The following is a 25,488-nucleotide window of genomic DNA, read 5'->3' on the forward strand; positions in this document are numbered from 1 at the left end:
AACAAAAAACAGGTCATGTTTGAATACAGATTTAATCTCCAAGAATGCTTTAGAGAGATTGATTGTACGGATAGAGCAAAAATGCAGTTTTGGTGAAGGTCAGGGAAACATGTTTGGAATCCATGAAATTTTACACAACGTTTCGCGAGACAATGTTAATACATCTTAATGACGAATTAGATGCTAACTACTCACCAATAAGCGTCGGGACGAATCGCTTCGCAGCCATCTTGTGTTTCGCTATGGAGATGACTTCGCGTATTTTGAATAGAAACTCTATGGCGGCCGGAGGTGGGGCCTAAAAACACACCTCTCTAACTTCAATCATTTTGCATACCTTGCCCAATCGCTGTTAACTCTGACGAGTTACTCGTCCTAACTAATCACCGTGAACGGCAAACGCAACACCTGTTACCTCTGAAACTTACCAGTAGTAGTTGCCTGTCAAAGTACGCCGGGTTAAAGTACAGCTTCCGTCTCTGGGTGCCCGGCAGTGAGGAGCTCTCATGGTGTTGGGTGTTCTCGATTGTTTCCACAATCCGAACATCCTCTTCGGGCAGACGTTCCCCGAGTATCGAACCGGACCCAAACATGCCGTCGGAGTCTGAACTGTACGCGCAATGCGGATGAACCACCGCTGAAGTGACCTACAGATGATTTCGCAGTCATATTACAGCTGTACAAGTGGATGCTCTTACCGTGAAATTCATCGTTCCAAGACCATTCACCGAAGGAAGAAGGACGATCGAAATTCCCTGAAGATGCTCACGGAGCTACTCACATTTTCAAAGCCATGGTCACTGTCGCTTTGCGGAAGCTCGTCTCCAAGCTCGCTTTCGCTGCGTCCGCTGTTGTCGTCGCTTTCGAAATGGCGTCCGGCTGCTAGGAGAGGGTTGCTCTTGACGATCCCGATGTTGTCGCGGCCGGTGCCCAGGCCGGACTCCGGTTCCTCAACGCGTCTCCGCTTGGTCCTCCTCGTGTGGAGGTAAAGAAGAACGCTGGCAACGTATATCAGTGCGAGAACAACCGAGGATAATCCGATGGCGGTGTACTCGATGGCGGACAGGCCCTGGGAGACTTGGGCATCGTTGAAGAACACCACCTCTCGAATGCCTGAAGAAGAGAGATAGAGAGAGGGAGGTTCAATTGCTAATTACTGCAAAAGTACCGCCTCGCAGGCTCGTGGTCGTAAGACGGAGCCCAAAATCGCCACTTACTGTTCTTCGCCGGAGAGCCGGCCACCCGGAAGGCCACGCAAGGAGTGAATACATCAGGAGCCCGCTTCTCCCGGTCCACGTCTCGGCACACCAAATGCACACGGACGACTCGTCCCTCCGTCGCATCCCGCAGCTCGGCTTCTCCTACCCACTGCGAAGACCACCGTGTAAAAAACCCTGAACCGTAGACCATCCATCGAATACCCGATTATTCTCATACCTGCAAGTAGCTCCGTCCCTCGTACGTCACAAACTTCAATGGCAGGTCCCCGGTTGACAGATTCCGCAACTCGGACCATCCCCCTCGGCTCAGTTGCTGGGCACCAGTCACTTTGCACAACGGAGTCTTAACCCCTGCGGAAAATGAGTACCAGTCTTAAATTCATTGTGACCTTATAGGTATGCGCTTCTTGGCATTCTTCTCGACGAAGTTTTTTCATCTCTTCGTTTTTGACAGTGGTTTGCACATCCTTGGTTGATACAATTGTTTTTTTTTTTTGACTGTATCATCGTTACATTCGAACCCAACTGCGATGTCTTTTTGATTAATCTAACGTGAATCCTATGAGACTTGACCAACAGAAATTCGAATCCTTTCTCATTGATGTTTAGAAGGTTCACGATAAAGAAAAATACCGGAAAAATAAACAGAGCACGAATGAGTCTTGCATGCACCGGTATCGTCTGATCTCAGAAGTTCAATTTAAGGCTGATGATTTTGACCTAGTTTGGCACCGGTAATTTTGATACGAAAGTGTAACAAACTGGAAACCCCGGGCCAGTATGCACGTACATATATTGTACGGCATTGATCTTCCGGGAGATTTGGGACCGGTTATAATGCAACCGACCAAAATCCTGGACCGTTATTTCCCTCGGTGCAAGGCATTAAAATGAATCATGTCACGATAAGGCAAAATCCGCGGGTGTACGAAACCGGTTGGGTGAAAGAAGTCCTGCCAGACAGGAAGGTGGGGTCTTAATTAATAAGGATTGTCCGGCGTTAATCAAAAGCGTTGATCATCCCCCTTATATTTTCGTCATCGTCGAACGAAACGAGAGTAAACGAGGTAGCGGAGGAGAGCTGGCTTGGTGATAAGCGTCGATGCCCATCCTGCTGCAGGCAGTAAAACAAATTTTAAAAACCAGAGCATAACATCCGATTTTATGGACGGTATATAAATGTTGGTCTTGGGCGGGGGTTCCTCGAGCCTTTAAGAGCAGGCTGTGAGTCGACGGACGGACCTGTTGATGGCTTCGATCGTCGATGTAAATATCTTTTTAACTGCGAGTATGTCGAGCAAGGACTTAAATTGCGAAGACACGCAAGGCCAGCCGCGTCGGATCGCCGCTTCCTCGTTGTTAAATACCGGGCTGAAGTGCAGGCCGAACCGCGCCGGAACCCCCGCTGATCTTTTCATAACGTACTGTAAGGACGATCAAGCTTGTAGCGGATTTTGGAAGGAATCGTAACGTAGTCCTTGCGCGAGGCCGAGATAAAATTGTGGGAATTTTCGCCTCCGATATTTACGCTTGTTTATTTAACTGTACTCTTAACGTCGCAGAGTCTCAGCGGGCTTCCCAGAATCCCCATTGTATACCTACCCGTAAACCTGCCGCCTCGAGCAGTTCTTGATTTTAATTTACACTAAACGATTTCAGCCTCCCGAGTTTAGCCGGTATTTACGGTTAGACGCGGAGAGTTGTTGATGAAAAGAAAAAATGCACGCCATGGTTATTAGCACAGATTCAAACTTCATGCGTACCAGCCGGTGTGATGGAATGAAAATAGATCTGACGCTAGGATCCTTACGAGGTGGGGGAAATTTAGCAACTCTGTAGCACAAAACGTTAAAGCGAACAGTCCAATTACCGTTCTAATTAGCGAAGCCCTGAACCAAAACAGCAGAGTCGTTGCCAACGAAAGAAAAGCCTTATTTGTCGATCCAGCGGACCCGTTTTTGGCTCGTTGTTCGGACCGATAAGAGGAAAAGATGTGCGCACCGTGTTCCGTAAATGAGAGATTAGAAAAATTTGGATACACGGTATTTTTTTACAGTTAATCAATATATGGTTCACCATTTATGTACCTACGTTTGTAGCGAGCTGGCGCGTGTAAATGTCGGGTGTTAAGCTAAGAGCTCAGATCTCGGATTTAACGACTAGAAGCAATCGCGACGTCTCGGCAGCCAAAAGTACATTAAAGTCATTCCGACAGGCTCGCGACAAGATAATAAAATCCACTAATTATGCCACCTTCCTGACTACCCAGTTGCTTTAGCACATACGCGTACAAACATTTCACATGTCTCATGGGTACGGATATACATAATCAATTGCCGATTCCAGAAGAGTCAACGCCTCGCAAAGTTACCCGTTATTTTCCTTCTCCACTATCGCCGTATCGCCCCATCAATCTATTTTCTTTTATTTTCTCCTTCTTTCTTTTTTCTTTTCACTTTAGTCTCGTGCAAAATTTACATACCGAGTTTCAACCGAAGTTTCACCACAAAGCGTCACCAACGTCAATACATCACGTTCCTAAACTTGTTTGCAGAATTGAAAGACACGGTGCATCGAACGATTGTTTAGCTGGAACGGAAGCTTGAAAGTGCAATGGCGTTCCGAAGAACTCCTGTAAGCCGTACCCGACACATGCCTAAGTACCTGTAGGTAAGACGGACGTGCTGCACAACGTATCCTGAAGCAGCATCGGCACGGTAGCAAAAGCAGAACTAACATAGGTTTGTTACTCGCGTAAAGCGCGGCACTAAAGCTCAGAACAACGGCCGCGGCTGGCCATCGAACAAACTGCAGTCATGAACCAGGGAAAATTATTACCGATACTGATTAGGTCTGCGAGTGTAAGTATGCACACGGCTGTGAACCAGTACTTACAGAAAACAAGAGTCCTCTTTCGATCTCTGAGAATTACGATCTATGACCGTAATAATTCATATTATAGAAACGCGATGAACGTCCGACCACAATGGTCGAAGAGTCGCTGCCAGGCATGCACCTCCTCATTTCTTTGTCCAACAAATCGTAACTTCATACTCGTTGTGCTCGCTCACGGTGATCAAGAGACTGCTGATCGGTAGGGAAAAGAAGAGTACGACTGTGGGAGTGTTCGCGACTTCCGTCTAATGCATTACAGAATATCGTTAACCAAGGGGGAAGATCAAGAAGAAGTACATAGAAGGGTTCTTAACTCGAGAAGAAGATGACGGCTGGTTCTTAACTTCCGTAAACGTTACCGACGTCGAATTTTAGCACTTGAAAAAGAGGCGCAAGGAAGGGCCGGCCCATGTGGCACTTCTGGCAATTGCGAACCGGGACTGGACACGTGAAAGGAGGCAGTGCCAACCCACGTACGAACCATCCATCCGCCTCTTGGCGGCCAGTAAGCTTCAAGAAGCGCGCTTGGTCGACGCGAAGCGTGTATCTCTGATCATTGGGCACGAGGCCGGTCGTAACGATGATCAAGATCAGCTGGATCGCGAGGGGAAATATAATATGAGGCGAAACTGCAGGAGGTCCGAAAAACAATCGAGCTGCACTTTGGAGGTAACGTGGAGATTGCGGATGGGCGGAAGTGCCAGGATTCCTTTGAGGATCGGAGAATGGCCGCTGTCCGAAACGATTACGTCTTGACCTCGGCCACATTGTGTACCTACTCGAAAAGAGGAGAGGAGATAATCAGACCCTGTAACGTGAGGATCGCGACGCTTCTTCAACGCCTGCAATACCTACGTGTCCCAGATGCAAGACACTAAAACCACTGGCTCGTGTCATTTTGGAGAATGATTATTACACTCATCGTCAGTCTAAACGGGAATCGAAACGAAGACCAACGATGGGTGGTTAATTAAACGTTCGAGTAGAGGAATACTGAAATTCAATCTCGCTGTCGAGAGCTATTCATTTTGGGTAGAAGTACTGCGCAACGAGTTTATACAATGTATGGGCGATGCCGGTTTCTATGTTACATAACGTGTACACACTTATACCGTTTAATGAGTAATGTCATTTTCGAACGGCCTTGTCAGGGCTCGATTAACATTGATTGAACGTGAGCATCGGTAGCATAAATCATGTATTATAATCTGTACTGTGTCTCATGGGAACGAATCGGCAACACGGTTTCGGTTCGGTGAAAAATGAAACTCAGATTCTAATTCTCGAGTGGTAGACGAATGTACTTGCGCAGCATGTGTTCTCTGCTCATTTGTACAGTGAAGTTTAACGGAAAACAATCGCGGTAGCCCCGACGATCTTTGATCTATCTTGTTGGTTCGTTGAGGAACGTTTGCCCGTGCCATCGTTCTGGGGTTTACCAAGGGAACTCATTTAATTTTTTTTTACTCTCTCTCTCTCTCTCTCTCACTCTCTCTATCTTTTATCCTCTTCTTCTCTATGATGTAACGAACATAATATATTATACAACTAGCCATTCCACGAATAAGATTGAAAAGAGTTACACAGTCAGAATCGTACTGCGATTTCTGCAGGTTATAAGTTAAAAATGATAGATACAGGAATAATGCTGATCGATTTACATGAATGAATTTCTGGAGAATCTCATTAAAAATGACTACTCTCCAGACGTGAAAAGACTCTTGAAAATCAGTCTTTCACTCTAAATTGGATCGCTCGATGAATCGCGGAGCGATTATTTGAAACCAGGTGCCCAGATTTCATTTCCCCATCGTTCGACTTACCTTCGATGCGTATTTCAGCATAAGGGTAGATCAGCTGTCCTTGCTGAGGTAGAAAGACGTAGGGAACCTTCTCGGAGACTTCGGTATTATTGACGAATGTAGCCTCGCCGCATTCTGCAAGTATAGAAACAAAAAGAAGATGAATACCCGAACAAGATATAACAGTATCACAAAATCGTATGAATTACGAAATTATCGGGAGTTGAAAATCTCATCCTGAGGCTGATTCAACGTGTCTGGTTCATTTCCATGCGTATAAATTACCCGCAAAGCGTAAAGTTGAATGAAACGTATGATAATCTAAGAGAAGAGCGAGATGTGGCGTGAAATGACAGCCAGAATTCCCGCTGTTAGATTAATCGTTAAAAGCGGACCATTAATCCCGACGACCCGAAATTGAGTTTCGTTAAACCGATGGACAAATATGTAGTGAAATGAAATCGAAGTAAACTAAGAAAATTCAACGTGCCGAAAACAAGCGCGAAAAAGAATCGACCCGTTGGAATTACTTTGCCGCATTTGTACGCCTCCGACTTGGCCGAATCAAACGGAGGGAATTACTATCCGATGGATGCATTTACCGCGGAACCCGAACGGAAAAAAAACGGTACCGATTTCTTACCGTGTGAATTAAAGGGCCATAACCGTACTTCCAGAAGACGTATACGTGAGTCTCGCGTTCCTGGGCGTCTGCATTTGAAGTGCAGATTCGCATCACCGCAGATCGAGACCCTTCGCCTCGGTGAATTACAATTTAAAATTCGGCACAATTTATAATCAACGCTCGACTGATTGGGCGAATAAATGCCTGCAGTTCGACGGAGCTAAAGCGATGGGAACCGGGGTGAAAGCAAAAAAATTTAAATAATAATCATGATAATGATAATAAATCGGCAAGAGGCTCGACCGGGACTTGAATCGAGTATTAATTTATTGATCATGTATGAAAAACGGACCATTGGACTGGGACAAATTGATGACCAGGATCGTCCATCGCTCAACGACTTATCCCGATCCCTGAAGGTCCCATGAATTCTATTCGCGACTCTTAGCCGAGGACAGCGGAGATGTCGTGCGAAATTGTGCGACCGCGAGGAATTCTTTTTACGTTGGATGAAAAATCGCTCCTATCGCTGTCAAACGATATCCAATTTTTCAACGATCGTTCTCTCGAGCGACGAAGTCCCTCGGCGTGGTGAGGAAAAATCGAGTAGAATGATGTTTCGACTTAATAAAACGCAAAGTTGGCGATTTGTTTCGGTATTTACTATTATGGTCCGATCATTATGGTAATATCGCGAAGACCGTTAGATCCGAACACGTTAAGTGGATTCCCAAAAGGTTCAAGAATTCGCAAACATCTGCTGCTCCGAAGCTGGTTGTTTGCCTCTGGTCAACTCGTTTGGTTACTTGCTGAATTTTTTTTCTGCCCTTCACTCATTTTTTCACGGGCACGTGACGTTCGAACTTGATCGAGAGAAAAATGAACACTTGAAAATGTCTCGGGCGTGATTAAGAGGCCGGACTTAATTTGACCATGGTTAAAAGGCAGCTATGTTAGTCTCGTTACGGACGTTTACTTGCGTATGGCGGTTTGTCCACTGACGTGAAGTGAGCGGGTACTTGTGACCATTTGCAATTGCTTTGCGAGATCGGACGCGAAACCAACGAAACATGCGACGCTCTAATGTTCGCAGAAATTCAATTTCATCGTTCAATACCTCACGTACGCTCTCGGCGTATTACCATGCACTCCTTTTCCTTCGCACTTCAAGCGTATGCTGGCTGCCCTTTTCAAGTACCGTTGGCGTACGGCGATTTGAGTCGGGGCATTAGCATCCCGATACTAGAAACCCGGAAGGCGAGGATCTATTGCCGAGAAAATATATCTCCTCAAGTTCCCGTGAACGCAACTCAAGATTCAAGCTTCACAATCAGCTTCGAACGCACGCTGGAACTTTTTCTAGTGTAAAGTCAGTCGGTACTTCTTATGGTGGTTAGATTTTACAGTCCCAATATCCAACCCGAGCGACATATTAGGACTGCACTCATAACTTATCCTGGATTCTTTAGTACTGAAATAAGTCTGGTTCAAATTTTCAACGCTGTTAGATCAGGTAGAGTTGACAAAGTATCGGAACTTGTTATACTGTTGTTAAATTTCATGGTCTCAATGTTTAACTTCAGCGGCAACTTTGGAACACAGTTGCGATGTCTCTTGGGTTCTTCATTGCAAGAAGACCTCTGCTCGTAACACGTTGAACGCCGTTAGAGGAACGGCGCGGTTGTTGGCACGCGAGATTGGAGATTCAAGTTTTTAGTATGTATCTTCCTTAGCGACTCGGGGTGTCCTCTGGATCTTTCGGGGGCAACGGTACTCCTTAAGTCGTGCGCCTCTTGATCTTGCACCACGATATCTTCCTCGTCGTTAGCTTTCGCGTTTCGTTCTATGGTTCTTTTTCTCATTTCATCTCCGGTTTGACTCGATCCCGTCGAACGGACATCGAAAGACCGTAAAATACTGGACGAAACACGCTAAATGAGACTGTCCTTAATTTCCACTCGATACCCACGCGCCCAGTCTGCTGCATAAACTCGTCCTCCTTAACTAATTAAAAATGTGGCCTCAACCTGGACTGAAGTCATATCGCACTCATATTTAAACCATTACGATAGTCTGGATCGAAATCTTCTCGAAATACAAGAAAAAAGGCGGAATTAATAACGAAATAAATTTTTGACGAGTAATCCAACTTTATGAAAATGCTTGTGATTGTAAAGTCAATCTCAAATACAGAGCGAAAAACACTTGGTGCTCAATTTAAGGTACGAGTTATCAGAGAACAAGTATGTCCAATATTTTTGTAACCGAATGTAACTCAGAAATGTAATATTACGATAGAGATTTCAGACAAAATTTGGTGTATAGCGTAAACTTGGAGCAAAATTTTTAGTATGTTTGTAAATCTTGCTCTCCCGTCGTAACCTTGAGTCGAAGAAATCGAAGCTTCGCTTTTGATGGTATCAAACTCGTCTGACAAAATAAAACGAAAACTGGTCGAGAATTTCGATTTACAGATTTGGATACAGAGTCGACAAATCTGTCGTGATCTACCGATTTGAATAAATAATGGTCATTCACCTGTATCGTTAATCACGGTCCAATTTGTATGTGAAAAAGTGAAACATGATATCACAAGTATCGGTGATAAATTTCCCGGTTTTACGACGCAGCTAAGAAGTTATACATTCCCACAGTGATGTGCAAATTTAAAATCAGCGTTAGGTTTAAGATGATTCGTCGTAAATTTGAGCGGTTAGTTTTAGTCGATAAGAAGTTAATTATTATATGTATTAAACTAATTCCAGGCACATGAGTATGCACGTTGTATATTACAAGCAGGGAGCGTTAAATGCAGCTGCTTGAACCCAGCGAAAGGTACGTTACGTATAACGTGTACCATATTCGTTTCGCGGCTATCAAGACTCTATGAGTTGTAAGTATTGAGTTCGCGAGTTCAAGGCTATGATCTTATATTGCAAGAAGTTTTACAGGCGGCGTCGTGGATCGAAATTATTGTTGCATAACTTTGAGGTAAACACTCAGCCGCAAGAAGACTCGAGCGGTGCAAACTAATGGGAAAAAATAAGAGGCACGCTGATGCGGGGCTAGAAAATGCTTTCGAAGCCTCCGACGGACGTTGATGCAGATTCGTCCTTCGGCTCTGGTCACGCGACGAGGAAATCGCAGCCACCGTGCAGCAGCGAAGCACCCTGCATGTATGTGCAGGTACGTGCGGCGCGGTGGTTTTAAACAACGAATTCCAGCTACCTGGTAGCTGTCCGTCCTCCTCTATAGCTCTTCAGAAAGTCGTTAACTAGGAAACTGAGGGTTTCTTCGTTCGGTGTAATTCTAAGTCCAAGCATCGTCGCCAACTATCGTGTACCTCGAGTATACCTACACAAGATGATGCGAGGACGCAATCAGGCGGAAAGAATTCTCCCGACAAGTTCCTGGCAGACGATCGCATCGATATCGACTTCGAATAAGCTGGTGAACCGAAACATGAAAATCACTATGTAAGCGTAATCTTTTCATTCTTACGTCCTGAACTTTATCACAAGAAGATGAAAATGTTTGACAAGCAAATTCGGACGCTCGCATTGAATCAACATGGCCGCCGACTCCCCACTTGGAACTTTACTTCAACAAGTATTTTACAAGATTTTTTACAGCATTCTATAATTATCGAAAGCTGTTTCACGTCGAACAAGATGACGGCAAGAATAACTTAGCTACAATATCACCGTCAACGTAATTCTAGAATCTCGTTACTCAAGACGTCAAGCATTATTGCCCAACGTTCAGCAGCGCAAGAAATGAAACAAAGCACAGCAGTGATCTAGTTTTTGTATTTATTAATTATATCCTCCTTTATTTCTTGTGTTTCCACTTAGCGAGAACCGGCGGTCAGAAATTAATGGGTTTTAGTGTTCACCGAAGGAGTGTAAATAAGGTAAGAAATGGTCGAAGAAGTTGAAAGAGGTGAAAAAAGAGCGCAGAATTTATCGACCGTGATAGTTTTATCCCGGTGCTTTTTAATCGAGTCTCTTGGCGGACCCCGTCGGATAGTTTGCCTCTCTGCTCGCCACGAGAATAACGAGTGGAAAAAGCTGAACCATTAGGGAGGTACGCTTACGGACGTGGCACGTGCGATAGCCGCAAGACTCGGAAACGCTTAGGAGCAACTGAGGCGTGCTCTACAATTGACATTGCTTTTTTCCTGCCCCGTAGGATTGGATGAATTGCAAAGATTGCAGCCTGGCGATACCCTCTGCAGCAGTGGGTACGTTATGCCCAGGCACGTTTATACGTTCCGCATTAGTCCACTCGCATCGACCAACCTTACAGCAGCGGCAGCGGCGGCAAAATCTAATGACAACATTTCCTGAATTCTGTACCGGCTGACATTCCACCTGCAGCGCCATACGCATCTCTGCCTCTACATCCACGTGACTACGGAGCTAATATCAGCTTCTCAATCTGCAAACCACTGCACTCGACGGAAAAATTTCTATGATAGGTACCTACTTGCGGTTTCCAGTCGGCACTCATGCTAATATGCGGATAACCTCGCGCGATCCAAGATTCCTCGATACAATTTGAAGACGCGGTTATTCTTGATGTATACCTGAGACTCAGTCCGGAGGGAAAAAGCTACTATCTGGTTGTATTCATGGCCTATTTTACCGTGAATCATTGAAGCATTTGTAATACTAATCGCGGTATGAAACGTAGAGTGTTATTGTTTGTCCAGACTAGCCTTTGACTTCGACGAATCCCTCGTTAACGTCTACTAAATGTGACCAAGATTTCGACGAGTAATCAGAATCCAACCGTCCGATAGGTATTCGAAAGAAGCGTTACAAAATCTAGAAACACGAGTCAAACGATTATTCAAATATAGCCATTTCATGGATATACACCAAGTTCTTCAACTTCTCGAAGTTGTATTCAACCTTGACCCTCATCGTCCGCCACTCGAGCTTCGAGTACCCATTTGTAGATAAAAATGTGTAGAAGTCTGATCCTAGTCCGAAGTTTATTGTATCATCGGCTCTTGGTCTGACTTCGCGGTACCTCAAATACGTGGATAATGTTATCAGAGCCGCGTTAAAAAACCCAATCACGAGTTGAAAGGTAAAAACCGGGTACCAAAGCTTTCAATATAGCATTTAATAAGCATCTAAAGAGCACTTAATTATGCTATAACTCACCGTTGGGTCTTTCTAACGTACGTACAGTTTGGCGTATAAGAAATTTGTAACTTCGAGCAGAACATCCTGGAGGATATTGCGACATATGCGTCTTACGTCACGGCGTAATGTATTCCGAGATGATGCTCCCAAGCCGGACGCCGAGCGATGAATAAACGAACTATTGAGACGCGTCCATTACTTATGAACGCATACTAAGGATTTTGACCGAGTATAAACGGATTAATTACCACCTTAAAATGAATAATAATAACAGTGAAAATTAGGGGAAAACGGTCGGCTGGAATGGATGTTGAACAGTTATATTTACACATGCACGTACGTGAATGCGTTTTAAGAGAGGAGAATAAAACTAACTGAGGAAGGAAAAAAAGAAGAAAATCACAGGCAGAGAATCCCCCTTTGAATCTCATTCCAGCGGATGAAAATGTTAATTACCTCGCGTAGTGTTGGCTCGAATCGTGCCCAGCGCTTAACGCACAGAAGTGCAGTTTCAAAGCAGTATCATTGCCGTGAAGTAATAAATTGTGGTGAAAGTAATTACGTTATTTGCAATGTAATTATTACAACACCTCCGCGGTAATTTATAAGAGACGAATATATTGCGTTATCGAAATAACGGCGGCGGCCGTCTGGGGGAAAAAAAATGTAAATTAAAAAATTTAAAAATTAAAAATTGAAAAAGAAAGAGTAGAGGAAAAAAATTCCTGACAGTACTGTTAGATATTAATTATAGCTATTTACGCGGTTATATACCGTGTGGGTCGATTGTCGGATGAACCTTTACACCTGGCTTCGTATATACACGCCAAACTCTAACGCACACCGCGTCCTTAAACGTTGAGCTTGGTTATTAGCCGGTGCCCGGCGATCAAAACCGGGGAATTTTCATACTGATTTGAAATTTGAATTATTACTATTTTATGCACCCTGCAGTTTAGAAACACTGGACATTAATCCATCGGGGGAAAGATTCCACGGTGAAAGTCGACTGGCACGCTAAGAAAATTAAACTTTTTTCCCCTCACTCTCTCTCTGAGATCTGTTATACTCTTCTTTCGAGTTTGTAACGTATATATATCGTTTTAATACACGATCATCCCGGCTAATTGCGCGTATCGTAGAATAAATCATCGTAGAATAGAATTTCGGCATTGGACGTCATTGCGCAAGCGTTGGCCGTGAGTGGCTCACGTCACAAGCCGATCAATGTAGCGTCATATTTATATCAAATTGAAAAATGGACAAGGCAAAATCAACCCACCGCCTATCGCGTCACACTGAGAACTTCCTCTTGATTTATTCGTCGAGCAGGCTTATCCGGATTCAATTGGTCTCGTCTTGAAAAAGGTCGTCGTACCATCGCCGAGCGAGAGTCGGTCAGACGTTTACTACACGCGTCGAGAAAAGAAAGACCGGCTAACCGAAAGGTGTGATAAATAATCCCGCCTGCAGATTCCAACCTTGCATCGGTACATGAAAAAAACGGGAGGGAATTTGCTACTTCGACTCAGAAACGAACCCCCTCGCTCAGTTTTCCATTCAGGAAAGGTCAGAAGGTGGCCGCGAAGAGTTGCGGCTGAAACGGGACTACATGACACCGGCGAAGTGGTTGTTTGCTTGGATCAGGATTGGTTTCGCCGCGTTGTTTCTACGCTGGCCAAAGCTGGTCTAGTCGGTTGCTGAGAAACTGGAAAAGCAGTCCCATTAATATCTCCGCGGACGTGTTGCGCCGATGAACACTGGCTGTGCAGTGACCGGATTGAAACCTGCGGAATCGCGGATGCCTGGAACCGTCGGGGTCAAGGTGCACCGGCGGGAGTCCGGCAACGTAGAAATATTCATTATACACACCTTGTCGCCCATCTCCCACGTAGCCGACTCTCTTACGTCGTAAATTACTTTGTCGATACCCGTTAGTCGCCCCGCTAAAACATGATTACGATAATTAAACGCACTTCGGACGCGACAAGAGTCGTCTGGATGAAAAATCGTCACTCGGTTATTTCCGCTCCGCGACTTGAGTTCAATCCGTCGATTGATGAAAGTCCACCTGAGAAGATATCAGCCTTGACAAGTTTGAGTAGTCCGAGTGATGACGGCGGGGTCACCGAGTCGGTATCTCTTCCATGTCATGTGAGGATCACAAATCCGTAACGACGCTTCAAACGAACCAAATAACTCACTTGGATCACGTCTTGTCCTTCATTCCATTCCTCTCTTTTCAAGGCAAGGCGGATTCAGCTGTAACGCTTTCGTCGAATGATGAACTTACAGGAACAGGTGTACGCGAGTATAAATGATTAACGATGACGGCTGCAAATATCAGCCATACCTCGAGAGAAACTTTACAAATTAACACGCGAGTACGGGGTCGTCGATAGGTCAGAGTTTGAGCGCTGACAGGTTCGCACCTTCGGGTCAATTTACAGGACTCCTTCGGACCTCGAATGCCACTGGTGAAGACTTTGATGCCTTCCGAACCCTGCACAGGGACCTGACAACAAGAATACCTTCATTCTCATGCCAGCGAGGCTTGTACGGTGGAAATTGGCGAAGGGGATAAAAATTAAGAGGTATTGTCCAGGCGACTTCAGACATCGCGTAAGTAACTTCAGTCTTACGAATCACAGTCAAGTTCCTTGTACACTCCGAGGGGATAAATCCTTCTTTAAACGATCGTTTCATGCGTCGTGCAATGATCAATCAATTTGCAAAACACTTTTGTTGGTATGGTAGAACCAGTATTTTTCGTTCTTCCACGCACCTTGGAACAGAATAAATGTTACGACGACCAATTCTGACTATAAAGGGTATATATGTATGTATATATGGCTAGGTAGAAGATTTTCTTTCCGATGTTTAAATTTAATTACGAAAGAAACGTCGATCCGCAGGTGCATCCGCAGTCTCCGCGCAGCGTTCTCGAACTGCACGTGCATGGTAATGCATACGTTCTCTCTTCGCGGTTCCCGGTCCATCATTCTTTGTGATTTCTTTTTTCTCCACGTCGTCGGATGCCAATATACCTATAATCCGCGCGGGTCGGTGTATCATAATTTAGACCTCCCCTGTTTGACTGACGGCACGTGAAAGAATAACAGATTTCGTCGGCAACCTGTGGTTAAAGAGGGGCGCGTACCTAATTATGATTTGGCAGGGGAGTGACGTGGCCCATACCTCGCGCGAAGTTCCCCTGGGAGATATTGTAATTTCAGATCCAAGAGGAGCCGGCGGCAGTCTTTGCAAGAATTGAAAAGGTAATGGTCGCCATTTGTAATCCAGGTCGAGTAGCTCTTCTTTGAAGCTCCTTAGCGGCGCGTTTTTACAATGCGCCTGCTCAATGGTCAAAGAAGTCTCAGTCTGTACGTAATTCGTGACTGTGGTTTTGCGCCCTGGTTCACCGGTGAAACTCGTGTTTCGCGAAGTGGTCGGAATCACATCGAGTCTCGGGTGGAAGACGCTCTCATTACAGTTTCGAACGAAGCAGGGATCGAGTTGTTTCCTCGTTATTCTCACCTCCTGCATACATTCATTTTGCAGTTCGTCGATGAATTTCTCCGACCACGTGCGACGATGAATCAGCAAAAGGACTCGAGTCTCTGGATAGTATCTGCCCTCTCATACTTCCTTGGCTCTACGGCGCCAGGAAAAGTCGAAAGGCTGCCTTGACAGGTCGCGTGATTCCTTTTGTCCATGTTTATGGCCTCGAGTCCCCGATGGCATGTTATTACGAACCTCTCTCCGGTGTATCTATTAATCGATTCTAATATGGCCACGACGATGAATTAAACGAGTGGGCGAGTCCGGGTAGGTTATGCCTATTGCTCGGATGTACAGATATTATACGAACATCGGATGCTATTGTCCCGTTTGTCTCTGCAGGACCACGAGGGTACTCTGAGCCTCGTATCAAACGGTGAGATCCTTAGTCCGATACCCGCGAGGAGAATCCGAGTCCCGTTCCAAAGATAGATGGACATAAATTTGCGTCCGGTATAAAGCTCGCTACAAGCCTTGCCCATACCTGCACCACGCGCAATCATTCATGTTAATTATTCAGTCGATACCTGGAGGATGGTGGACTCGCTTTGGTTCGTCGATCGCAAAGGACTGATCGAAAAATCACCACCGTCACTCGATCTTCTCGAGGGAACTTCGCCGTCCTGAAGACAGGACGGCCAAACCGGGTTCATCCGGTCCGCAAAGCTACCTTTCGACCCGGCGACTGCGGGAGCGACCCGGAAGACTCGAAGGACGTAAGTAAGGAAGACGGAGGCTGAAGAGTGGTTGAGTACCTGGTTGCGCTGGGTGAACGCCGAGCGAATACACTGTGACGTTAATTACCGTAAGTTGATTAAATTTCACAGCAGTCGGTGGTGATCGGCGGTTGTCTAGTTAATAAATAAACCAAGAGTTGAGTTGTATTTTCCTCCACCTCCTGCAGATCACGCGCAGGATGATCGAAGTAACCGACTCCAAGCTCTGTTCAGAATTTTCCTAATCACTCGAACGAATGGCACAGTAACCCAAAGTTGTGAGAAAGTATTTGCACGAATGGAAAGGCACGCGGTTCTCCAGCTCTCCTGAACATCACATGGTTCGCGTCTCGATTCAATCGTACATATCACGGATGAAACAACGAAGAGTTCGATCCGCCGTCTTCCATTACCTGGACCACCTTATTACCCCGTTATTAGGGCCTCAGTTCCATTGGTCCCAGTTCCATCATTGCACGGTACGAAGTGCACTGATCATCACGGATCGAAGGATGTACCGGAAAGATTCGATCTCGAGAACGGCGCATCGATAGCGAATGAAATTGGTAACAATCAGAGAAGTATTTGGAAGAGGGTCTTCGACTTTTGCAGAACTGTGCGCGCTGGATTCATGCACTTTGACCTGACTGCAAGAAGTTAAAGAAAAATGGCGGAAGAACGATACGAGCGACATCGACTTCATCTTTCCATAGATTTTGTCAAGCGTTTCCTGCTTTCGCCGCTACCAACAGCGTCCAAGAATCAGAGACCAGCGTCGGCAGACCTGCCGAGGACGGCGTGATTCGGAAGCTGGTAATAAAAATCGCTACTGCTGTGCGGCGCCCGTTGATGTTGCCCGAATATTAACTGCATATAATATGTCCTTTGGGGCTTGGGCTTGGGCTTAAGGCCGTAAAGACGAGGCCCGGCAGGTGCGGGATGGCGAGTCGGATGATTGATGAAGGCCAAGGCGGTGGGTCAGGTGAGGGTCAAAACGGCAAGTCGAGGCGCCCCTGAAGACGGAGGATGGAGAACCAAGGCGTCATTTATCTCGAGGGCAAGGCTCATTCGTTCCCACTCGTTTGGCAGGGCGAAAGGTTTTTGTGCATTCACGCAGTCTATGGATATAAGCGTAATTGACCATTGACTGAGGCGTAAGCCAACACCATGGGTTCGCTATTTTTTTGGTTTATCCTGTTTACATTTATCCTCAGCGCTTGTTTGTCCGCCGTTTTCTCTTCTACTTATCTTTTTTTTTCGCCCATAAACTTGCCTCGCGCTGTATGGTATACATATACACACATATGGCACAACGCGCTTCGCTGTAACGAGATTATTAATTCCATCGTTTATACCCTACTCGTATGAATAATCGCCACCATCTGTTCCTGGCTTTCCGACTATTTGTCGACCTTGAATCACCTTTGCGTACCCCTTCACGATAAGCCAAGCTTCGACTTGGAGTCCGATGGACTTGAAGTCACTTGGTGACCTCGAACGGGTTCGCAAACTACGTGATTTTGACTTGATTCGAGGCCAAATTCGAACCTGGCCTAAAAGATGATCGACCCTTTGAAAGCGTGGCTCGATCTGCGGTTGGATTATCCCGGAGTAAAGCTAATTTGTGGCCTCATGCAGGCTGCGCAAAACGCACACCGTATTTATATACGTCGGAAGCAGCCGAGACGCGTAATTCTCGATTCCTCCTCCTTCGTCCTTTTTGTACGTAGAAGGAAAGCCGCGTCAGGCGAATACTGCCCGAAGCGCATATGGCTTCCGAAAAAACTTGGAATTTCTCGTCACCCCCCGCGGTTCGTTGGCGAGGCTTTGAATCGAGCCTTCGATCAGCATAATTGCGGTGTAGAATTATCCGATATTCTCGTCTTCGAAATTGGTTTCAATTGATCGTCTTGACGTTTTGACGCGTCGGAGAAGTGAAACCACACTCGGTATTATTCTGCTCCGGTGGCGCAATTTAACATTCCGAAAATCGTTCGCGTCGTTTAATGACTGGATGATGGATGACACAAGTGTCAATCAGTGGTCGTCCCTCTATTCCCCACCGAAGAAATCACGTTTCGGCAAAGTCAGTCCCGTTAGTGGGTGAAGCTTTTGACGATTCGTGACGTGACGCGATTCGGAACGGGATTGAAATTATCCGTCACATTTCGTCTGCCCGTGCAGACCGAGATGAATTTAATATCCGACGTAATAACAAGTGTCTCGATTCCTTGAGTGCTGCCAACCGATTACCGAACAATAACGATAATTTATCATCATCCAGCGATATTATTATCGGCGAGTCGATGCTATTCCGACTTTATAATTTCCCCGATTCCTCGAGACGTCGGCTAATTCCCGTTCATTTCGGTTTCGTGTTCCAAGCCGCGAGAGTATAAAGAGGTGGAAAAAGCGGTTGACCGATAAACGCGAAGAGCATGATCGCCCAGCGGCGAGAGAAATTTGCGATGTGGGTATTTTTGAGATTAAATAATCGACCGCATTAGGCCGAATATCCCGAAGACCGGTGCATGCCGGGCCATAATCTCCGGTATTTTACACTCTTGGTTGAAAAAAACAAGAGGAACGGGAAAATTGAATAAAATGAAACCCACTCGGCGACACGAGACTTCTCGGATACGGGCTCGCCACAAGTCCCGTCACTTTTTTGAAAACTTTCAATTATTGTTAATTTCTCGCGCCTTTATTCGACCAATTAATTTGTCTTTTACTCGCAACTTTTCGCGGCTTGTAAATTGTCCGCCGCTGCGTCGAGTTTGGATTCATGACGTTGGATTCCTGAGGTTGATAATTCGCGATTTGCACAGAGCTGTGTAAATTGCAAGTGTATCTATAATGGTAGCAATTTCCTGTACAGGAGATTCCGATGACGGAAGTGGTCGACAGCTTCGACGATCTCGGCATTGCTCGCAGCGTCTGATTTGCGTGCAATTTAAACGCACGTAGAATGCATTACGTGTAAATAACGCGGTGATCGGTATAGCAGGTATCGCATGTATGGTCGATTCGCGGCGCGAAATGTCTACGAAATATCAAGCTAGTCAATTTTCGATGACACGGTAGCTCAGATGTCAGACTGCGTTTAAATCAAGAAACGAACGTTATTCTCCGCTCATTATCGTCTGCAAAAGAAACGCAATTTCCGTCTCGCGTCTACTGAATTCTGACCGAAAACGCGGGGGCAAATATAAAATAACGATAAAGAAGATCGAAAGAAAAGCTCGACGACGCTCGAGTCGCGTAGAATATATTGTTACAGGTGCGATATAATTTCAGCCGCAGCGGCAACGCGGAGCGGTAAATGCGTCAAATAACAGGGTATAAAAGCTGTGCTATAATCGTGCATGAGAAAAACGCGAACATGCTGAGGAAGCGGTAAGCGAGACTGAAAAAATGAATACCTAACGTGCGTTTGGTTTTTGCAGGGTTGAAATCTCCAGCTTCGATGCGTAAACAAATTCAACGCCTAGATCGTTCCGTTCGTTTATTTAGTTACCTTCCGTTTTTCGATGCTCTTTCCTTATTTTGCGCATTTAAAAACGAGCCGCGTTCATTCGTCTAGTGCAAATGACGACCGAGGTAATTGAATAATCGTTTATCACACGCCTCGAGGTATTATCGGTATCAACTCACCGTGAATTCCGTCGACGCAGATGCTGAGGTCCTCTCTGAATACCGGAAGTTTCGGACTGCACTGGCAGGTGTGGGAACTGTTTGAAATTTGAATCCCGAGGGAAGACGGTGCCAGGAAGATGGGACTCGCCGTTCTGCTGCTGAGCTCGTCGCACGTCTCGGTTGAAGATTCTGTAAATTATACAAGGAGGGGTATAATTAACGAGGAGGATACCAAACGCCGCTGATTGATAAGAATTAATCAATTAAATCGCGGCAGGGAATATTCTTTAACAACCTTGTAAAACAAGAATTTCACAATGCCTAACGAGAATTAATCCTGACGAATTGATCCCCTAAATAGCTCCGGGCTTATTGTTAATCATACGCTCGGCTTATCTTCTATCATACGTCTCATCAAACCCCCCGTCTGCAGTTTCACGTTGTGCCAGGTGTCTAACCGTACATTCGGAATGCTGGGGATTTACGTAAACGAGGGAATATCTTCGTTCATCGTGAATGCACATTACGCGCTGCGTAATGTTAACTACAGACACGTCAAGTCGAAGATGCGCGCTTGAAAGATTGCCTGCAAGCTGTGTATCACATTATGTATTCTAGCCCCGTCAGAAATTAGCCCCATCTCTCAATCCACATTTTATCATACAGCGCTGAATAATGCTTAATTTTCACTTTTATCCTATTCGTACACTGAGAAAAATTTTATTTGTTATAGTAAGTAGAAAAATTGAGTAAAACAGGTATCGTTAAAAAAAAACTGTTTGAATATTGTTGGAATTACGAAAAACGAGCTACGCCTAACCATTTTGGTTATTGCAACGCAAAATCAGTTTCTGAGGTTTTCTCTATTTTTTTAGTTAAACAAGGGTTTAACGTCAATTTATCGTTGCACGAGCGTTAAATTTACGCAACAGTTGCAAGAAAATGTAGCAACAGCGATCGTAACGAGAAAGAATAGTAACGGATACTAGACTTTCCGGTAACGGCAAGAAAACTAATTTTCATTTTCTACCTAGAACTATATTTTTCGATTATGATAAAAAATTTCAAAATAGTTAAAGACTGAGGGGTAACCGGAACGACAAATTTCTCTCCGTGTAAATTTAAAAAAACAAGTTGTTCTTGTTTTTGCTGGCCGAAAAATCTGCAATTTTCTCTGCTATCATATACGTGAAAATGATCGGCGTCAAAGGATTTGCAACGCGAATTCTTATTTTCATGACAATTTTTTTATTCTCCTCGAAGAACGTTAATACCAACGAACTCTTTGCCTCTTCGACGAATCTCTGACCGTTTTTCACGTGCAAAAATCGTTTGATACAAGATAAGCTTAAGTAGAGAAATCCTATATCGCATGCTTCTGACATTGCAGAAAAACAATTACACATAATACAGGCATGAAGTTATACAGAAGTAAGAGTTTATTCGCGCTGAGCCTGATTTCTTTTCCTACGTGTATTATTTTAATTGCTGGATATTTTTCAAGCCCATAAAAAACTTCGTTGCGTAATTAGTATTTAGCGTGGAAGATCGCGTATTTAATAATTGTAGACGATAGGGGTGGAAAAAAAATTAACGAAGGAAGTGGAATCGATTTGTAAACGGTCGTTTAATTCCGCCTACGATATTTAATTATAGGGCAAAATGCCGAACAGTGATTATAAAATTAATCGAATAATGATCTAGAACCAGTTTACGAGGAATTCTCGTCGGATCTGTTTCGACTAACGCAGGCACGCGGAGATAGATTCACTGCAGGTAAAATTGAATTTCATGTTACAAGGCGGAGTCTTATCCCCAAAATAACTAGCAATTAAAACACGCGGCGTTCGTATTATTTATCGTATTCGCGTGACCGAGGAACCCATCGAGTCCTGTATATAAATGAATACCCGTCAAAGAAAACATAACATAACGTACGCTGAGACTTTGCCGATTGCTTCGTATCGCACGAAAAGAATATACATCGAACTTCGATGAAGATATCAACGTGATTTCGTATAATTTTTAGCAGGTACGCGGAAACCGTTCGTCTTATTTTTATACGCCAATTTTATCGCCGAGAATTCTGTAATTAAATTCGGCGCTGTTTAACCGATTGCAAAAATGTGTGGAGCGATAATTTCGAATTCGTGATTATACTCGCTTACGTTGCTCAATTACACCGTATTTTTATTTCTAATTACTTCTCGAGATTTTCAAGTCGGTTGTGTAAAGTCAAAATAAAACGTGGTATTATCGTTTTTTTGCAAAAAAAATCAAATAAATAAATTTCGACGACGTTGACTGTTGTAATTTGGCAGTTGTTCGTTCCACCGGAGGGAATTTGACGTCACCCGCATAACGGCTTTTTTCACGGTCACACCGTGCCGATATTTTATTGCATACACTTTGTTTTTCAACACTTTAAAAGCATTTTAAAGATATCAAGTTGTAACGGGTTAAAACCCGGTACGTATAACTCACACGATTCGCGCCGCAGACGTAGGTGAAAAAAAAAAGATTTATATATATATATTTCCTTAATTGATTAACGTGAAAGAGGTGAGACGAGACAAACGCGCGCGGTATGAAAAAACAAGTACGATTATAAATCATCGCGTGATAATTCATGCGAAAGAAGATCTGAGTTGGTTTTTTGAGTGGTTCTATGAAAGTTTAAAAAAAAAGAAATTCGCCGTGGTCGCAATTTTGAACAAATATGTATAGAATATTATATTTACGATTCTGATGAAGAAAACCGTAAAGTATAACTAATCAACGAAGATTTGATCCTTTAATGAATTGTAAGAAAGGTTGTTTCTTTACACTCACAATATTAATTACAATACATTGTTAAACCTGATTTTGGGCAAATTCCGTAGTAAATCAAATTTGCGTATTTCGAGTCACGTCAATGTTCTCTTTCCGGATTTGCATTAATAGAACTGTGTAAACGAGCTTCAGTAGAGTCATTAATCGAGGGTGAAAGATTCATTCGACGAAACCAAACAAAAAAAAAAAAAAGAAATCCAACTTGTGTATTTTGCATCATGTCAAAGTATGCTTTTTAGATTTGCTGCACTAACAGAACTGTATCTAGACGAACATGAAGAGAGTCAATAATTTCGGGTGAAAGATTCACTTGATGGAAGCAAAAAAGTCAAAAAAAAAAAAAAAGAAAAAAATTCAACTTGCGTATTTCGAGTGACGTCAGAGCTCCGTTTACGGAATTTCGCCATGTAAAATTTTCAGTTCCCGTATAAAATGGAGATCCGAATGCAGGCACAAGCAGGTTTAATCACGCTTACTGTACTCGGACAGTACAGAGGGTATTACTTCATGCACCGGCATGATCTGTGGGAAAGGGTTAAACCGAAGTGGAAGTTCCGTGTGATTTACGCCGGACCTTATGTGTGGATAACAAGTAAGTTGAATATACATATATATATATATATATATATATATACCTAGAGGCACATGCGCTCTGTAGCTATGAATAATATTACGGCGCGGAAATTTTCTTACGGGGCAAAAATCTTACCATCTTCGGTTATATAATATACTAAAATTATACGCCGCTCGCGAACGGTTTATACAGTTTCGCGTAAAATTCTCACGTACACAATACACGTGTAATAATATCTGCAGGTACACCGTTTGTTTTACGCGATTATTTCCATACCGCAAATCGCACGGGAATATGGAAAAGGGTTGGAATTTTTTCTCCTTCTTATTCGAATTCGCTCTCAAATTGTTGAATGGCTGCATTTACAATACTTGCATTTACAATATATGCATATGCATACACGTAATTGTCCCGCCTCCGGCTGAAACAATTTACCCTATTTTACCCCAGCTACCATCTTCTTCTTTCCGTTGCTCTTCTGCGGACGCACTTGATTTTATAATACGGTGAATCGATCGGCGGTCTGCTTTTCAGGAATTCGCATTTTCGCGTTTTACAAACGATCGCAAAGATTCTCTCCTCGCCTCGACATTTTTTCTATACAATACATTTAATTTCTTTGCTCAGGTTTGGAAAATTTTAAGAATAAGAGATACGAAAAGAAAGAAAAAATAAAAAATCCCGGATCCAGTTAGCGAATTAATTAATTATTCAGGCCTCGTCAAACATATTTTATCGCACTAATAGTCCGAGTTACTGCAATTTTTGCAAACCTTATTTTTTATGTAATCGATAAATTCGTCGACAACCGCAATTTAAAATTTGAAAAATATCGCGAGTTAGAATTTCACGAATATTTTTAGACCCTTAAAAAATTTGATGATATTTGGAACCATCGTGTGCGCCAAACTTCAAACAGGTATCCGCGATTCGTTTTCTTTGCCTACAATTAATTAAACACCGTGACATAAAAGAGCCGAGGTGAGAAAAATATCGAGGAGCGAGAAACGTCGTTAAACGGCGGTATTTAACCGGCTGCAAGACGCGTACCTTGAAAATGACTCCCCATGGACGGAATAAGGCTTCAGGAATTGCTGTGGCGTATACGTGCAAGTTGTTCGAGATATTTACGATCGAGATGCGACTCTCTAGGGAGGGGAGAAAGAAAAAAAAAGTAAAAAGAAAAAAGAAAAAAAGATATAAGAAACTAGTTCCCTCCAGGAAAAATACTTTCGAATAGTTGGAAAGTATCGTCCGCGCAGAGAATATACGAGTCTATGCGTATGTGTATTACTACGCATGTACGACGTGAATTTCCCCCCTCATATAATTACCGGGTATGGAATATTTAAGTGTTCGATACAGTCCGGCGCTAGAATAATGCCGGATTTTCTATCGTTCGATCGTAAATGCGTAGAAATAAAATTATCGCCCTCGGTTATAAAGCGTGAAGATGTTTTAGCGATTCGATCTAGGCCATCGGGCCATCGTCGGTTGAATGAAACGTTTCAGAGATCCTGTAACCACACGGGTGGGTGAAAGCCGATTTTGTGACCGAAAATGAAATCGGTAATTTTTTTATTCGTACTTGGCAGGCCAATCGTAGATTATTCTTCGTTTTTTTTTTGAAAAAAATCGAATCGCTTTTTTCACTCAGACTGAAAATTTGCCGTGAAAGTACCGCTCGAAACTCCGACAAATTTGAATAAAGAAATTTACACATTCTCGGTTCAAAGTGTAAAAGTAAATGAAAATAATTGCAAATAATTTAGTTGCATTTCAGGGTCGAAGATTCGACTTTAATTTTTATACTAATTTAATGAAGTGCGCTAAAAGAGAATCGTACTCACCGTCAAGGATGAAAATGTCTCCAAGGGGTTCTCGGGTGAGCGAAATATCCTCGGATCGCACTTGAGTCGTGATGAGGTTGAAGCAGCCGAGGAGGATGAGGACTAGGAGCTGCATTTTCCGCTCGGCATTATATTCTGAAAAAATTAACGGTTAGCCTGTAATTATCGCGTCACGCACGTGTTTACTAAATTGAGAAGCAAAAGTAGAATCTTTCATAGCTCCGAATTGCAGGCAGACGATCCTCGCCGCTCTCGTTATATTTCCGTTCGCAGGTTCGCGTAAGGATCGACATTGCTCGTGATGAGAGCGCGCCGATTTCTTCTTCGCAATTTGAAATCCTTGAAACGATTACCGCACGGTAGGACTGCAGGTAATAATTATTACGCAATCAAGCCGCGAGTTCAACGATCCTCTCGCATTCCGGCTAAAAAGTTGCCAATGCCTGATGGGAATTCATCCGCAGGGAGTAATCAACCTTGACTATGATTATATAATTATCCAGCACCTTGGCAGCCCGCGCATTGCTTACGACCCTCCGTTTTTCGATTATTATTCCAGATGTACGAGCTTTCTGTTTTTTTTTTTTGCTTGTCTTGTTTTTCAAAAAATCAGCAACCGTT

General features: G+C 43.9%; 1 protein-coding gene across 1 annotated transcript in view; it reads right to left on the bottom strand.

The window, feature by feature from the left end:
* The window catches only part of LOC124188043, an 80,991-nt gene that overhangs the window by 5,365 nt on the left and 50,138 nt on the right, over nucleotides 1–25,488 (bottom strand). Inside the window, exons 2-9 of the mRNA XM_046580308.1 lie at nucleotides 24,868–25,002; nucleotides 19,630–19,800; nucleotides 5,939–6,052; nucleotides 1,438–1,571; nucleotides 1,218–1,368; nucleotides 782–1,113; nucleotides 429–647; nucleotides 196–298 (exon numbers count right to left, since the gene is read on the bottom strand). Of these exons, the coding sequence (XP_046436264.1) occupies nucleotides 196–298; nucleotides 429–647; nucleotides 782–1,113; nucleotides 1,218–1,368; nucleotides 1,438–1,571; nucleotides 5,939–6,052; nucleotides 19,630–19,800; nucleotides 24,868–24,982 (1,339 nt within the window). The 5' untranslated portion in view covers nucleotides 24,983–25,002. The remainder of the gene's footprint in view (nucleotides 1–195; nucleotides 299–428; nucleotides 648–781; nucleotides 1,114–1,217; nucleotides 1,369–1,437; nucleotides 1,572–5,938; nucleotides 6,053–19,629; nucleotides 19,801–24,867; nucleotides 25,003–25,488) is intronic.

The sequence above is a fragment of the Neodiprion fabricii genome, chromosome 1 (genome assembly GCF_021155785.1).
Source record: "Neodiprion fabricii isolate iyNeoFabr1 chromosome 1, iyNeoFabr1.1, whole genome shotgun sequence".
Taxonomy (NCBI): Eukaryota; Metazoa; Arthropoda; class Insecta; order Hymenoptera; family Diprionidae; genus Neodiprion; species Neodiprion fabricii.